This window comes from Anomalospiza imberbis, chromosome 6 (genome assembly GCF_031753505.1).
Source record: "Anomalospiza imberbis isolate Cuckoo-Finch-1a 21T00152 chromosome 6, ASM3175350v1, whole genome shotgun sequence".
NCBI classification, from domain to species: domain Eukaryota; kingdom Metazoa; phylum Chordata; class Aves; order Passeriformes; family Viduidae; genus Anomalospiza; species Anomalospiza imberbis.
In genome coordinates, this window is record NC_089686.1 from 36,577,079 (window position 1) to 36,593,554 (window position 16,476).

Below are 16,476 nucleotides of genomic sequence, written 5' to 3' on the forward strand. Positions count from 1 at the left end.
GTGCAGCTTGTGCAGCGGCCAGGCATGCTCCTGGGACAGGCTCTGTGTGTGGGCTGACTCCTGGTGCAAGCAGTTCATCTTTTCCTTAAGTAGAGGGAACTGTGAAACTGGAAGCTAAACTCCTGCTGGCTTGGGAACATTATGTACAAAGTACTGCCAGGCAATAGTCCTGACACTACTGAAAGAACTGTTGTACTTGACTTGTTTCTACCCTTTGTGGCAGAAAAGATACAGACAATTTTTTACTATTAGAGAAGATGATCTGAAGACACTTCTAATGGTGAAAAAGGAGCTATTTGATGCTACTGAGGTCAGGTCACCTGCCAGCTAAGTTTGGCTTCTCTGGAGAGGAGCTTGGCAACCCTTAGATTCATCTTGTAATAGCTACCTGCCATGAAAAAAGCAACTTTTTGTGTAGGGGCTGAAAAGTTTATAGAGCCTAGTGTGGAAACTGGGCTATTTTCTGTGTGTTAGGATACACCAAAGTTAAAGGAAACATCTGACTCTGCACATATATTTTTTTCACACCAACAGTGAGATAAGGGACAAATTCACAGCCTCTGTGAGCAAAAATCTAAACACATATTGCTTTTCTCTATAACCCACTTTTTTAAAAGGTGACAATATTTATATGTCAAGAAAAGCACCATAATACTTTGATTTTTCTTTATTGGGAAGTCTTCAATCACAGGTTGACATCAGTTTTATTTTTGCCTAATGATACTCATTTCTGGCTCACATACACATTGCTAACTTTCTGTCCTAGGGCTATGGAATTTTCCAAAGCACTGATTTTTTTTTTCTCAGCCATTTGCTCAGTTTACACATTTAAAATCAACAGTACAGTGGACAAACTCTACAGCTCATTGAAGAAAACACCCCTGGAGAAACTTTTAAAGAAGGTAATATATAGTTGGCAAGCTTGAATAACCTCTAGGAATATTAATCATCAATCTTTTAGGCTATTTATGTGGCCTAAATCCTTTTCTTTTTATCATGAATGCAAATCTTGCACCAGCAGGGCAATTGAAAAAGACAGATTCAAGCATTTGTGAAAATAGGAATGCAATAGCTTTAGGGTGGGTTCTTCAGATGCAGAATTGATGACTTCCTCCTTACATTTAGATGCTAGGATTGTAGGTCTCATATTTGACACTACGTTGCAGGACAGCTTGGCAGAGCCACTTGTCACTCTGCAGGATACACAAACAGTGAGACACAAGGGCCTTTCACTGCACAGCTCAGCAAAGTGCTCATTTTGCAGCCTGTGCATATGTTTCTTCTTTCCTATTCTCCCTTCCTGCCCAGTGCATCTCCTATATACAGAGCTCTGTTTCTGGAAGAATTGTAGGGGTATGACATTTGAGAAAATCTTTGTGGGCTGCTGGCGAGAATCATGTCAATGATTAGCAGTGGGTTTGTTTTTTTTTTTTTAATTGGGATGGTCAGCAAGTGCCAGGGTATGACCTGCTACTACTGCTAGAGCTAACACATCAGCCAGTGCCTGCATATGGAATGGCAGGTGGACATGCACTTCTCACTTCTACACCAATGTTGCTCTTTAGGCATGTTCAGGAGTTGCACCTGTTTAAAATACAATTTCTCCTCTTCTTATTTCTTACTGGAGAGATGGGTTTGTAGGGTTTTGGTCTTTTTTACAGGAGTTGCTAGTAAAAGACAAATAGTGTCTTTAAATAAATACAATTTTCTATAGAGGAGAATGGATGTGTTGTCTAATACAAATAGCAAAACAAATTCTCAGGAATTAAATCCCGTATGTGGTGGAATTTACTGCAAGCAGAAGTACCCAAATAGCTGACCTGTTCAACAGTAACAATGAACTAATCTTTAGTGAATTAATCAAAAATGTTAATATTGCTGTTTAATTTGTATGGAGTTTTCTCTCCAGTTGTTTTCACTAATTGAACTAAATTATCTCTTTTGTAAAGGTATACCAAAAAATTTATTTCCTCATTTAGGGCATAAATATGTGAAAAAATATGTGAGTTACTACAAACAACAATATAAATCATATTCTTTGAAATTAATCAGATCTAAAGACCCAACTGCTAAGATTTTCAGCAACTAATTGCTATTGAGATCCATGGATATTAGGAACTTCATACCACTGAAAATCTGACCCGTGAGTACTTACTATGATGCAGATATCTTACTGAGGGCCAGAGAATAAAGGCAAGTCATTCACATTAACCAGGTACCCTTGGAAGAATACTCACTGGTGATTCTTAACAGTAGAAAGAACGTCAGAAGGAAAAAGGCATGAAACTTGCTTCATTATTATTTTATTTCACTTTCCAATTTGAGAAATAGCAGTTAAAATATTTTATTAAGTTACCCAAGACAATAACTGTATCTTGTCAGAAGCACTGCTATGCTTAAGGATAATAAGAAATCATCAGTCAAAGCTTAGAAGTTGATAGAAAAATAGGGCCTGTCTCTCTTTTCACAGATGCAAAAGATCTGTTTGCTGCTGTTCTACCTGGATTACCACATTTGCATTAAGCTCAACAGTATTTATGCTGCCTGTTCCTGGAGTGGAGGCTCACAATGTCTCCTGGAAGGTGCTGACAAATAGCTCTGCAGAATAAAAAAGAAGGAAGCTAAGGATCTGTTGGGGAACAAACTACACTTGGGTAGTCAAGAGCACTTGCAGTTTGCTCTCATGCTTGCTGTTCCCAGAAATCTGCCCTGCAGAGGACAAACAGCAGCAGGTGGGAATGACAGGGGGATTAGTAATGTTATGCTACCTTTAGCTGGCAAAAATGGTGACCATCTTTCTCTGTTTCCTACGAGTTAATTTACTGATGTTTTCAGAAAATACTTCCTTATCTTACTAAAAGGAAAGAAATGAACTAGAAATCCAGAAAAACCAGAAACCCAACTGATGGCACACTCAGATTTGACTCAAAGCAGAACTGGTTTCTAAATAATACAGCTGACAAGTTTAGGAAATAGGAAGGGTAAACAAACCCTGTGGAGCAGTGGCAGCCTGTGAAAAGAGATGCCTAAGATGGAAAAGGGAGGGAATAGGCAGGACATAATGGATGTGGGACTTAGGATATCTCTGTTTTGCAAGCAAAGCAAGCATCAAAATACACCAGTTCTGTTTGCAGAGATAGTGGGAAAAGAAGGCAAGGGAACATTAGGCTGAGTTGTAACACAAAGTGGGATGCCTGAATGCAGAATTAATCCCATTAAAATTAAATTCTGCTTCATAAATGCCTAGCTCAAATCTCAGCCAGATACTAAAAAGTGACATGACTAAAACTTTTCTAAAGGATGCCAAAACTTGGCAGGACTTGGAAGATGTGGGAAAGCACAGCTCCTTCACTGGGCTGGTTTTAATCAAAGACGTTCAATCATCAATACCAATTCCTTCCTAACAGAAAACTTTTTAAAGTAGTAATTGCAGATGGAGGGAAGCAGTAACACGGAAAATGTTTTTGTGTGAGTATAGCTGCTATCCTATGCCAGTGGAGGACCTGTGCATTTTTGAAATCCAAGTTTCAAAAGCTGGCTGTTAAGGAGCCTTCTGCACTGCCGCATTACTGTCTTCTACTATTGCACAACTGACTGGCACAAGCTACCCAACCCTCACCTCCAGTGCCTGAGCTGTTTGGCCAGCCTGCTGTTTACTTTCCTGTGCAGACCAGCTAATTTTGTATTGCCATAAGGACTGGGAAGCAGAAGTGTCTGTGATCACACTGGGTGGCTCCTTCTATGTTTGTTTTCAGAAGACAGCTGGCAGGCAGAACTCTGGTGATAAACTCTGTGTCTGTCATATCTGCTGATGCTGCTTGTTGAACTGGCCCAGATCTCCTCACGTGCTCCAGCCTCTGAATAGTGTGATTTTAAAATACTTACATTAAGGCCTGTGCCAACAAGCCACTATCTCACGCCATCAACTCATTTTCTATTGCAAGTGAAGGCAGAACTGAAGCTTAATGCCTAACTGAAGCTAGCCTAATGCAAATAGTATTTAGCTTATTTTCTCCAAAGATACAATCCTAGTGCTTTTACTTTTGCTGAACAGAAAATTTATCCAAGTCCAAATTAGTGCTTTAAAAGAAAAATTGTAAGAAATGTTAGTTTGGGCATGTTGGTGGAAAATATGTTTGTTGATTTAATTGGATTCAAGTGAACATCTGAAGTCCTCCGGGTTTATTTCTCCTCAGCCTCTCAATGGACAGTTTCTCTGAAGAAGATGAGTCTTCTTTCAGCTGATACAGATCTCCCAGTCAGCATCAACACTCAGGGCTATGTTTTCCAGTGTCAGTGCAGAGGTCTTCGTATCATATGTGAAAACCACTTCTTTTTTTTTACCATCTGAACAGGACAAGAGAGTTTTCTGTTTAATTTAAGAATTCTTCTGAAACACAGCTACACGTGACTCCCTACAGTTTTCACTTCTGACTATCCCTACCACTGATGGAAAGGATTGATTAAAAAACAAATAGAAGTCAAATCTTCCCAGCACACATATAAAAATGCAGTGGAATAAGAAAGTAACTATTTCTTTTTTCTGATCTTTCAAACTATGGTACATCAAACTATGAACTACTCAAGAATTTTTCTGAAAAAAATCATCCTGGTTTCTGCAGAGGTGTTCCTCCAAGCACCCTTGACAGGTGGAGGCGGAAAGTCCATTTCCCCATGACTCTCAAAGTGAAGGGACATGCTTGGAAATCAACCAGAAATTGTAAGCCCTTTCTGTAGATGCTACTGCCTATCCCTATGGGACACCTCGCAACTTCTAGAGATGTCTATACAGTTCTGCATGTAGTAGTAGGGGTGAATACCTGCTGGTTCCTTTCACTAAATTCTGTCCTTGATATGAAAAAGTAGCAAAGAAAACTAAACGAAGAGGCTTCCTATGCTGTAACACTTCCTTTGCAGACCTGTCAGTTTGACACCTCTAGTGAACGGCAGCAGAGCAACAGAATTTGAAAAAATTGTAGTAAAATGGAAGCAAATTCATTACCCTTGGCACTGGCTGTCACAAAAGTGGGTTGCTTTCCAAATCCCAGAATTATCACCCGTTCAACTACACATGTAGTGTGGTATTGCCCGCTTACATCTATGCAGCTGAAAAAAGAAAATTATTTCATATACATAAATTTCTTTCCATCACTATAAGTTCAGCATCACACAAATTATTACTTCAGTCTCATCATGAAAGCTCCCTATACTGGTTTCCTTCTCTCTATTTATCTTTCTCTTAAAAATAAGCAAAACTTTTTCCCACTGTCAGCTGATTTTTCACTGCATATCAGATTTCAGTCAGAAGAAAAACAGTTTGAGAAGCTATTTTATGGCAAAAAGCATGACTTTGAGAATCAGAAAAGTTCTGGATTTTCATAAAACACTAGTTAAAACTCCTAAATATAAATGTAAAGCTAATTTTAACATTTTTTTCAAGTAAGATATTTCAATCTGAGACAAAATCATGTTTCATTTTGTAACTAATTCAATTTTTATTAAAAAGCTCTAAAAAACCTCAAATCAAAATGTAACTTTTTTTATGAACTGAATGTTATTAATATCAAAATTACTTTTTTCTAACTTCTAGATTTGCTAGCAATTTAACAGCATTTTTCTTTCCCATCCTGAATTTTTAAGCTTTTCAGATTTCATATTCCAGATAAAGAGATTTGAAGTATACTTTTAACCACATTATGCAAGCTAAAGTAGTTTTGCTCTGTGTTAAATTTTGTAGCTTTAGGACCAACTCCTGCATATTTTTGAAGCTTCAAGGACAAAAAACGTCTGTAGAATCACCATTTATGCACTACACAGCCCTCTGTGCAATATACCTCAATAGTAGAAGTGTTATAGTGACATATTTGACATCTCTTTGTCTTTTAGGTTTTGTCACTGAGCCTTTACAGGTGCTATCCCCTTGTGCCTTCCTTCAAGGGTTTTTCTTCATGCTAAAATATATGGTGAATTTGTCGATTACTTCGGGAGACTGCAATGGTGTGGTTTTGGTTCCCAGACAGAAGCATTCAGGTTGGAAGGGGCACGTAAGAATCAAGCCCAACTCCCTGCTCCTTGCAGGACTACCTAAACCTAAACCACGTGGCTCAGATCATCGTCCAGATGTGCTTTGAACTAGGAAAGGCTTGATGCCTTGACCACTTCCCTGGGGAACTTGTTCCAGTGACTGACCACCCTCTCAGCAAAGATTATGTTAGAGAGCAAATCTTAGAAAATATAAACACTCCAGGCGTTGCCTACTTGAAAATCTCCTGATTTATCTTTTTTGTCTCTCAGATAGGCTGTACTCTTTCTAATGACTGACTTCATATTTATGTCAATCTGCAGAATCTTGAGTTTGACTATACTGAATCAATATGAGACAGCTCGGTATTTCATGTGTTACTGCCTTCAGACTTATGTATAACACTGTTTACCTCTGCAGTTTTATGACAGATTGTGCACCCTCTTGGACTTCACTTGTGCACACTCTCGGACTTCACTAAGCAATAGATGAGACTAATACTGCTACATTTGTAAGAAGGCCTCATGAACTAGAACAGGCATTTCCAGTGACAGTATGTTGGTGGCTTTTGTCCAAAATTGCTGTTACCTGGAAGAGAGAATATTCTTGTGGAAAGTGAATTTCCGATATAGGAACTGCTTCTTGTGGAGATATTGAAATGAATGCCCATCATCTATGTAGAGCTCGCCTATGGCACAGGCCTGTGAAACACACCAGAGAGAGCACAAACTAACAGCAGCTTCTAGTGTTGAATAATGAAACTGTCCCACTATATATTATGCTTCATATTGAAGGTGTGTGTTTATTTTTCTTTAGCAGCTTGTATCCCTGGAAGGCTCAGGCAATCCGGCTCTGAGAGTGCTGGACATCCTGATTTTTGTGAATTGATGCAGGTGCCATGTGCATTATTAGCAAAGACAGTTGTAGGAAGTTCCCCCTCTGTGTCCAAAAGGAAGTTTGTGGCCTGCTCATTCTCTGCTCCTTCCTCCAAGGGACTAGACAAGGGCTAAAAAGGTCAGAAAAATGTTCTGCCTCTGCTGTGCTCAGACAGTCATGCTTAGAGGGGACAGTGGAGGAGAGGTTTGAGTCCCCTCAAACAGCACAAGTGGAGAAGATCTATTGGGCACTCAAATGTAGATGCCATTGTGCTGATCAAACAGGCAGCAAGGACCTGCAAACGTCAGCTGGAGTAGAAGACAACTTTGTAAAAAGGGAACACTATCCCAGAGTACCTCTGTGTCTAAGGCCACGTGGAGTTCATAAGAAATATCTGTCATCCATTCAGTGGATTTTCCAGCTGTGGTCTTCAGAGGTATCACAGTGCCCCCCCGCTGGAACACAGGAATCTGCAAAAATACAAAGCCAGGGCAGAAAGGTACCCGCACTCCGATAGTGTAATTTTAATGAGGATCAGAGATAACAGGAGTTTGCTCAACTTCAAAATGAACATTTACCACAAATATATAAAGGAAATAATTCAACTAACAATGGGAATAGTAGTAATCTTCTATACGTATATAAGCAAAATAATTTTGCTTGGAAAAGTAACCCTTGTATCACCTCACTTTACCTCCAGGACACATTAGTGTTTAATCTAACAACAAAGGAGATGGGACTTTTATACAAAAGCTATTTTAGATTACACTTCTACAAGGAAACTGAACTGTCACTTTTCTGATTCTGAATATTGACAAAACAAAAGCTTGAGGTTTTTCCTGCTTCATGAAAGTAGCATTTTAAAACAAAAACATACATTCTCCAGTGTTACTGGGATCTTCACCATGCCTGCATCTTCCATTTGCTTAAATTTTCTGAAATCATACCAAATCTAGAAAAAATGAAATAAGAATGAGCATGACACATATGCCAAAATCTGTTCCCTCTGTAGATGCAGTTACTCTCCTTAACTTGTCAGTATTCCTAACAACCTATTTGATAGTCAAGAAAAAGCATTTACTTTTTAAATTAAATGGCCTTCTGGATGGAAAGAGTAAATTGTAATTTCTGATGCATTAAAACAATCTGACCTTTTCTACAGTGTGCATAATATCTTGTATGTCATAAAGCATCTGGAAGTGCAAAATAATGAAACACTTAATTTTTTTTAAAAATATAGTTCTTGAAAATGCATATTTATATTGAAGTGAAAATTAACAACAAAGTTGCTATTAACAGGTGACAATAAGAGAGCTGCATCTGAATCTCCCATGCACCACACTTGGCAGCAGGTTTAAGTAGTTTAAGTGTAACAAGCACTCAATTGCCACAGAGATCTTGACAAAACTTGTCTGGAGAGCCTAGTCTGTTCTTCTCCTTAAACTGAGAAGAATTCTAACTGTTCTCAGGTGCATTAGTGGAGTCACAAGACTCTGCATGGTCTCATACTCTCCCTTCTGCTGCTTACTCTCTGAGTCTCAGGCTTTCCCTTAGCAACTATTTTCCCCAAATAATTTCCGTTCCTCCACTTCACTGCTGCTGTAGCCAAATGTTCTTTGTAGGTGTGAACCACTGTGCCATCCTCGGGATAAATACCTCTACTTCAGAGAGGAACTGCTCTTTGTATGAATCAGTGTTTGCTATACATGTCCCAGGCGACTGAGGCTTGTCTCGTTAGAATTTCCCTCCCCACAGTTTGCTTCTGATTTCCTTCTGACCTTTCTTCAAAGTTCCCTTTTTCTCTACAAAAAATGAGAAGTTTAACCCAAAGAAAAATACATGTGAAAAGGAAACTGACAATGTAGGGAAGCTGTTTCATGGTGATTGATGAGCAAGCTTTGAAGGGAGATTTAACATGTAGGTGACTTGAAATTTATGTGGCAGCTCATGGAAAAGCAAGAAAACAAATTAACTGTGAGCCAAGCAAGCAAGGCATCAAGATGGAAGGAAGGGCTCAGAGTGGCACAGCATGGCCAGCCAAGACTTGCCACAGCAGTAGTACTCAGCTGTTATTAGGTGGGGAGCTGGAAGGTTTCTGCATAAAATACTTCTTGGAGCTGAACAGTTGAGCAATTCATATACATCCTTACCTCCTCTGACCCTGGAAACAGAACTGTCACTGTCTTGGCCTCTTTCTCTGTGACTGGATGCACCAACAAAGCATTTCCTGGAGAAAAACATAAACACAGCTATGGTCCTCAAGGCTGCATCTCCCCAGAGCAGAACCTGTGTGCTCTGGGGTTGTCAACCTCCCACAGCCATCTCGGGAGCTTGCTTGGGCATGTCATATGCTTAGGTTCACTTTCTGCTGAGAAAGTGAAGAACAAGAAAAAGGCTTGTGTAGTGAGCTGATGGGTGACTGATTTCAGCAGCCAGCCATACCACAGTAAAAACCAATCATGTTTGGGTGGTAGTTGTTTACTACTGCCATTTTTGAAGCAGACTGTGATCTTAGCTGCTCCACTGAATTTGATGTTTCAGGTAAAAACCAATCATGTTTTTTCAAAGTGACTAGTGAGATACAACTGAACTTTTTGCATCTCCTATGTCCTGTGTTTTCAAAGTGCTGTTAAAAGTAGGTCCCTTAAAGAGGTCTCAAGTTCTATATTCAATTATAATTTTTTAAGTCTTGGGAAGTGTTTTTATGTTTTCTTTTTGTCATGCAACACCTCAAAAATATTTAACTCAAATTGCAGGGAGTAAGACAGCTGCTTACCCAGCATGTACTCATTGTCCACATCAAAAGTTTCCATTTTCCCTGGAAACTCTATCCAGAGAGACCTGTAGAAAAGAAAGATAGTGGAATTCAGTTACATTTTTCCTCTCCAATCAACCTGTTCAAGTCTTTCTGGCATTTTCAGGCTCCATTTTCTTCCTCTCTTTACAAGGCACAGTTATCAAGAACTGAAGACAGGGCAAGGTTCTCTTTTGTGTAGTGACTCAAAGTGCCCCTTTGCCCCTGCTGAGAGTCCCTAGTACAGCATGGTTAAGACACTCCAGTATACCTATCTTTACATCTGTGGCATTGATTTCCTCCCTCTTACCTTCTTCCTTACAACCTTGCACTACATCTACCTTCCTTCTATCAAAGGAGAGATGAATGAGCCTTTGTGTCCCGGTCTACCAGCAATGCTGGCCCCTGATGAGCTAGTCCCTGCAGCACAGTCCTTCCTGTTCTCAACAACTCCCTGCTGCTTTTATAGAAAGTCTCACCCTGGCCACACCTGAAAAACCTGCACCAGAAGCTCACTTTCAGTCTTTCTCGAAAAAGGGTAGTGTAATAACCATCTAGTTATGGAACAGGAGTTGTACATTTAAAGTTTGAGAGATTATGACAACAATAGCTTGTTAAGAGACAGGGTCTAGGTTTCTTTACAAAAAAGCCTGGCTCACCTGCTCATTCACAAGCATCCACTTGTTCACTGCAGTCCTGCTGCTCATGTGCTTGCTAATGAGACACACTTTCCATTGTGCTTGGCTCAGTGAGAAAAATACAATTCTTCTCTAATTCTGTACTTACTGCAGCAAACTTAACACTATGGAAGTGTGATTTAATACTGTGGGCACTTCATATGCCAACAAAAGCTTCATTTCAAGAAAGACAGAAACCCACTGTCTATGTCAGTGCATAAAACAGGCGCATTTACACCTACATACATGCAGACACTCACACTACAATGTCTGTAATGCAAATTATCTTTAAAACTCACACCACTCAACCCTTGTCAAAAAGACCTATATGTTTTTAAAACTTATGAGATGTATCTGCATAACAAAATATAAAGGTAAATGCGAGCAAAAGAACAGTTCTAGGGCAACTGTAAATACACAGATTATAATCTATACCAGGGAGATTAATGGCGTTAATCTCTTCCCAAAAGAAATGCTGCATTCAGTTCCACAGAGGTACATTTTTAAGAGGTTAGAGAGCAACAGAACAAATAATTTATTTTATAATTTCATTTACGTTCTAGATTATTAAATTCTCTACTAAAAGAAACATTATAAGCAATACTGCAGAAAAAGTGATAAAACTATTAATATGAAATAAGATTTTATAACAATAACAGTTAAGTAGTAACAAATATTTTCAGGAGAGGTAAAATGGCATTTACATTTCGAGGTCAACAAATTCACAGTCCATTAAGCACTGTTTTATGTACTGACTGGAGTACTATGTGATGGTCTTTATCATGATGAAAAGTCTGAAGTCCAGACTACTCTACAAAGTTCAAAGACTGCAATGTGTTGATTGAATTAATGTGTTCTAGGTGTTGTTTGGGAAAAAAAAACTCAGAACATAATTTTCCTCCGAGAGCCCTAACAAAGCTTGCAGAATGCATAAAAAGAGAATTCAGTATTAGAACTTCTGTCTGTTTTTCTCCCCTTTAATAGTCAAATAAGTAACTATAAAATTAAGAGGTGGTAATTTAACCTCCCTTCTCCAAGTAAGCTCCTGCAGATACCCTCTAGGCCTCCTGGCCCATGCTCTTACCTCATGACCGGTTCAGCCGCCGTGTGTGCCCGATAGAACAGAGTGTATAAGTAGGGCAGGAGGACGTAGCGCTCTCTAATGGCTCTCCTGATGATCTGGGTGTTCTTCTCCCCAAAGAGCCACGGTTCGCGCCGTTTGCTCTCCATGTTAGAGTGACCTCTGAAGAAGGGCTGGTAGGCTCCCGCCTGATACCAGCGAACAAGTAACTCTGGTTCTGGATCTCCAATAAACCCTCCCACATCAGCTAGATATTGCGCAGACAAATAAAAATACACAGTTTTGGAGATTGTTCTGAAAAATGCGAAGCTCTCCTCTAACAAACATTCCAAGTGTATAAATGCATTTCACAGTTTGTTCACTGTTCTGTTCAGCTGTTGGGCAGCTACTTGTCCAAATAAGAGAAAAACCCAGTGCAACAAGGTATGCTTTGAAAAAAAAATCTCAAGAGAGGTTTTGAAGGCTAAGTGAGTGACTTTCCCAGGGACAGAGGACTGTCACAGAACACAGGACTGTGAACAGAACACTACCTGAGGACTGCTGCTCCAGATGGAACACAAACACTGCACAAAAGTTAGTGGAGACATGATAGTGAGAGCCAGGTTTCAGGCTTCTGAAACCAGGCTAATCTGTGAAACCACCTTGAAATGCAGAGGGCTGTTGAGCTTTCCACCATCTGTGTTGAAGTCTACCTTGGGAATAAAAGCTTGGTGGCACCATTTATGCACAGTGAGAAACACATTACCTCCACAGAATGAAATCCCTGCCATGTTGATGGTAAGAAGCATCGGAATGGATATTTTCAAGTAACTCCACTCTGCTGTGTTGTCTCCAGTCCACACTGCCCCTGAAAATACCCAGTTTCAGGATTATGCAGGAAGATTGAATGTGTATCTCAGTTTATGCTTGCAGTTAAGGAAAGAAGACAAGAATAATCATGAACTACTTTGGAATTCTGGTACATTGCACCTTTCTTTTTCTTTATACACGTATGCTCCTGAAATAGGCAACAAAAACAGGTATTGGTTTGTCACAGGACACAGGTTGCTGTTCTACATTTGACTCATACACACCTTGCCAGCCTTTCCTGATTTTTTAAATCACTTGCACTCTTATGAGCTAACCACATCAGTATTTCTACAACAGTTTCTGTCCTCTCTAGACTACTATCCATCAAACTTAATAGAACAAAGCAGCAAGGAAGGCATCCAGCTAATCCTTACTAACCATACTTCTGTGATCCAGCAAAGAAAGATCGTGTGAGGACAAATGGTCTCTCTTTTCCTGAGGAACGCCTGATGAGTCCTTCTGCAGTTGCCATTTGCTGAAAATCATGAATAGAAAAGTCAGGAAGACAAACTCTTTAATTAGGGTACTTTATACACTGTCTTTTTAGCCCTTCTAAGGCAGAAAAACAAAGACAATTCTGTAGCCAGAAATAATACCTAATATTAAATAACATGTTCTTATTAGAATATACATTAACAAAAAGATTCAACAGTCACAGCCTTTGTAATTTACATTATTATGGTACTAAGGCACAGATGATATCACATTTTCTTGTGACCAAACACAGTTTATTTCAAATATTGCAAAATCCAGCAGTTTCAGGCCTTGATGAAGGTTATAGAATACCTACTACTGTTATGAAGTACCACACCACCCATACTCAATGAGAATAACTGCTGTTTGTGTCTCCAGATACTCTACCTGGTAGAATCCATAGAGGTTGTGTACTTCCCGATGCTCCCAGTTGTTGTAGTGCACAGCATCTTTCTGCATTGTTAGTTCTGCCCCCTTGAAGACTGAAGGCTCATTCATATCATTCCATACAAAGAGGATATTAGTGGATGCCTGTGACACAGGGCTTCAATTAGGTCTTGACAGAGTCAATCCTGTGACTTAGAGTGTTTATCTCAAGTGGGTGTCAGGCCAGTCTGGGGTATGAGTAGACACAGCAGCACAAAAGCAAGACTTGGTAATTACACTTCTCAGGTCACTTGAAAGCCCCCAGTCATTCATCTCATCCCTCTTAGAGGCCCTTCTAGTCAGGGTAGCAGCCTGCAAGCCCACTTGATCTTTGCAATTCTTAGAAAACTCAGTAGGTACTTGCTATTCCTGCTTTCTGGTGAGGGAAAAGAGGCAGCGGAAAGAGAAGTATAAAACAGCCGTAAGGAAAAATCAGAGAAGGCCAGAGGTGAAAGCTGGAGAGGAGAAGCAGCATGGAAATATCTACTATGTATGTCTACTAGGGAAGTGATTTCAACAACTCTACTGCAAACCAGAACTTTGAAGCAGGGTGAGGGGAACGGGAGGTATACAGCAATGGTCACCCAGACACTTTCAGCACTAAGCAATAATATTTTGGCCACAATAACCCCCTGCAACGTTATAGGCTGGGGACGGTGTGGCTGGACAGTGCTCAGGTGGAAAGGGACCTGGGGGTGCTGGTAGACAGTCGGCTGAACATGAGCCACCAGTGTGCCCAGGTGGCCAAGAAGGCCAATGGCATCCTGGCCAGTATCAGGAATAGTGTGGCCAGCAGGAGCAGGGAGGTCATTCTTCCCCTGTACTCGGTACTGGTGAGACCACACCTTGAGTACTGTGTCCAGTTCTGGGCCCCTCAATTTAGGAGGGACGTTGAGATGCTTGAGCGTGTCCAAAGGAGAGCAATGACGCTGGTGAGGGGCTTGGAACACAAGCCGTATGAGGAACGACTGAGGGAGCTGGGATTGTTTAGCCTGGAGAAAAGGAGACTCAGAGGTGACCTTATCGCTGTCTTCAACTTCCTGAAGGGTGGCTGTGATGAGCTGGGGGTCGGTTTCTTTCTCCGGGCAACAACAGATAGAACAAGAGGACACAGTCTCAAGCTGCGCCAAGGGAGATACAGGCTAGACTTAAGGAAAAAGTTTTTCATAGAAAGAGTGGTCAAATACTGGAATCATCTGCCCAGGGAGGTGGTGGAGTCACCATCCCTGGATGTGTTTAAAAAAAGACTGGATGTGGCACCAAGCGCCATGATCTAGTTGAGGTGTTAGAACATGGGTTGGACTTGATGATCTTAAAGGTCTCTTCCAACCTAGAAAATTCTGTGAATTCTGTGAAAGAAGGAAGGTCAGGATGAAGCAACTAAGCTGTGAGAGTGCACTCTCACATCACTCCTTGTGTGCTATCATGGTAGTAAAGGCTGGAACAGCGGCAGCTGTTTTAGATTATAGGTTCTTAAAATGCCTGCAGTTTGTTCCTTTTACTGCTGTGTTCACTGGTGGCATATGGGTTCCAACTGTCTCAGTCCATGGAGAAAATCCTTCTGTGTTACTTCCGCTTATCAAGGTATTTTCCTCTACACAATAATAGAGCTACAAAGGCCAACAATACTGCTTAGACAGTATCTTCTCTCTTCTCCCTTTTCAAGCTATCCGGGATATGTAGATCAGAGCAAACAAATACAAACCTTGTATGTTTTGAAGGCAAATTGATCTGCATACCATTTTCGCACTTCAGGATTGGTAAAATCCAGGTAACAAGAGGAACCTGTGGATGTGGGAGATCCCAATTATTTATCTGATTTTAAGAACATTGTCTTTGCACCTATATACAATGGCCTAAAGCTACAATGGTTTCCATAGGCAGCAATAATGTAGTTGCTTTTTTTTTCTGAAATTAAAGCTCAAGAGCAAATTCCAGGCCGACTTGGAATTCAGTACACCCCTTGCCATATTGTGAAGGTCAACACACTTAGATTCAGGAGGTCTGAAGCTCAGCACCATTTAGGGATGTCTGCTAGCAGTTTGAAATACATTCACATGTGAACAAGGAGTCAGGGAAAGACAACATCATGGTATTCTGAGCTCAAACATAAAAGTGTCACTGAGAGCTGAATAACTACATCCTATGATGCTGCTAGAAGTTGTAATATGGCCTTGATTTTTCCCATAATCATTCCTTTGCCAGGACTGTGGGCTTCCTGTCTGTAAAGAAGGGAGACAACCTCCTTTGCCTCCCTGCAATGAGATCTTCTCATGAAACAAAATACGTCAAATCACTGTATTACTCTTGAATCAAAATCTTCTGGATCAGGGCCCACTAAATTTCATGCAGACTACATAAGCTGTGCTTACTGCAATGGATCAGACTGCATTTCTGTGTCCAAGACAAGCTAGCAAGAGGAACAGCTGTTCTCATTAATAAATCCAACTCTTAGTTCTAGGCACTGGGACTATCTGCAGATCCAATTGATAGAGGTAATCTATACCTAGAGGCAATCAGGACATGATTATACCACCTCCCCCATTTTAATAAATAATATTAATTTTTAATTATTATTATAATTTTTAATATTTACAACAAATGCAGGGACTATAAGAATTCAATTCTGCTTCCGTGCATCCCAATTAAACTATTCTGAAAAAAATTTTAAATAAACAGCTTAAAATATAAAGACACAAAATTTTTTTTACCTGGCCAACAGATGCCCTCAAAATCTTGCCCATTTCTGTCTTTCACAAAATAACCCTTTTCTTTTGCCTGCGCATACAGGGTATATGAGGGATCAACCTTAATATGAGGATCTACAATGACCACAAGCTGCCAGGGTAAGAAAATAAAACACATAATTAACATCAGCTATGCTTAATAAAACAGTAGGAGTTCATTTTTGATAAAAGGCAGAGAATGACTTAATCTCAGGTAAAGAAGAGAGCTGTGTCCCTAGTTTTAAAAAGCAGATGCCAGGTTTTTTATGTACTGTGTTAGACATATGTACAGACCTGAATTTACAAGGAGTGCATGAACTAACCATTCTGAAATTAATTACAAAAACCATTGATTGGGATAAAAGCAAGTACCCCAACCCCTAAAACCATGTTTAATTCACTGCTGTATTCTGTGAATGGGAAAATATCTGACTTTTGTGTTCATGTGCTTGCTTAAAATCATATGCCTTAAGACATTTAAATTCATTTTAGTTTATGTAACATACAACAGCAACAAGTACTGTGTTTTGCAGTTACATTCTGCTGCTTTG

General features: G+C 40.0%; 1 protein-coding gene and 1 long non-coding RNA gene across 12 annotated transcripts in view; one reads left to right on the forward strand and one right to left on the reverse strand.

The window, feature by feature from the left end:
- Nucleotides 1–16,476, forward strand: part of LOC137475757 (uncharacterized) — a 51,802-nt gene that overhangs the window by 25,431 nt on the left and 9,895 nt on the right. The gene's annotated exons all lie outside the window — the stretch shown is intronic.
- GANC (glucosidase alpha, neutral C) overlaps nt 1–16,476 on the reverse strand; it is a 33,662-nt gene that overhangs the window by 6,528 nt on the left and 10,658 nt on the right. For 3 of the 10 annotated variants that reach the window (XM_068193414.1, XM_068193413.1, XM_068193412.1), the window contains 13 exons: nt 15,911–16,037; nt 14,905–14,984; nt 13,161–13,304; nt 12,678–12,774; nt 12,196–12,297; nt 11,454–11,697; nt 9,675–9,739; nt 9,049–9,125; nt 7,776–7,850; nt 7,255–7,368; nt 6,611–6,723; nt 5,003–5,106; nt 2,292–4,347 (listed from right to left, as the gene is read on the reverse strand). In XM_068193414.1, coding sequence (XP_068049515.1) covers nt 4,238–4,347; nt 5,003–5,106; nt 6,611–6,723; nt 7,255–7,368; nt 7,776–7,850; nt 9,049–9,125; nt 9,675–9,739; nt 11,454–11,697; nt 12,196–12,297; nt 12,678–12,774; nt 13,161–13,304; nt 14,905–14,984; nt 15,911–16,037 — 1,452 coding nt within the window. In that variant the 3' untranslated portion in view covers nt 2,292–4,237. Of the gene's footprint in view, nt 1–2,291; nt 4,348–5,002; nt 5,107–6,610; nt 6,724–7,254; nt 7,369–7,775; nt 7,851–9,048; nt 9,126–9,674; nt 9,740–9,963; nt 10,041–11,453; nt 11,698–11,980; nt 12,298–12,677; nt 12,775–13,160; nt 13,305–14,904; nt 14,985–15,910; nt 16,038–16,476 lie in introns of those variants that run through there. The other 7 variants (XM_068193415.1, XM_068193416.1, XR_011000058.1 and 4 more) reach the window with 7 other exon arrangements.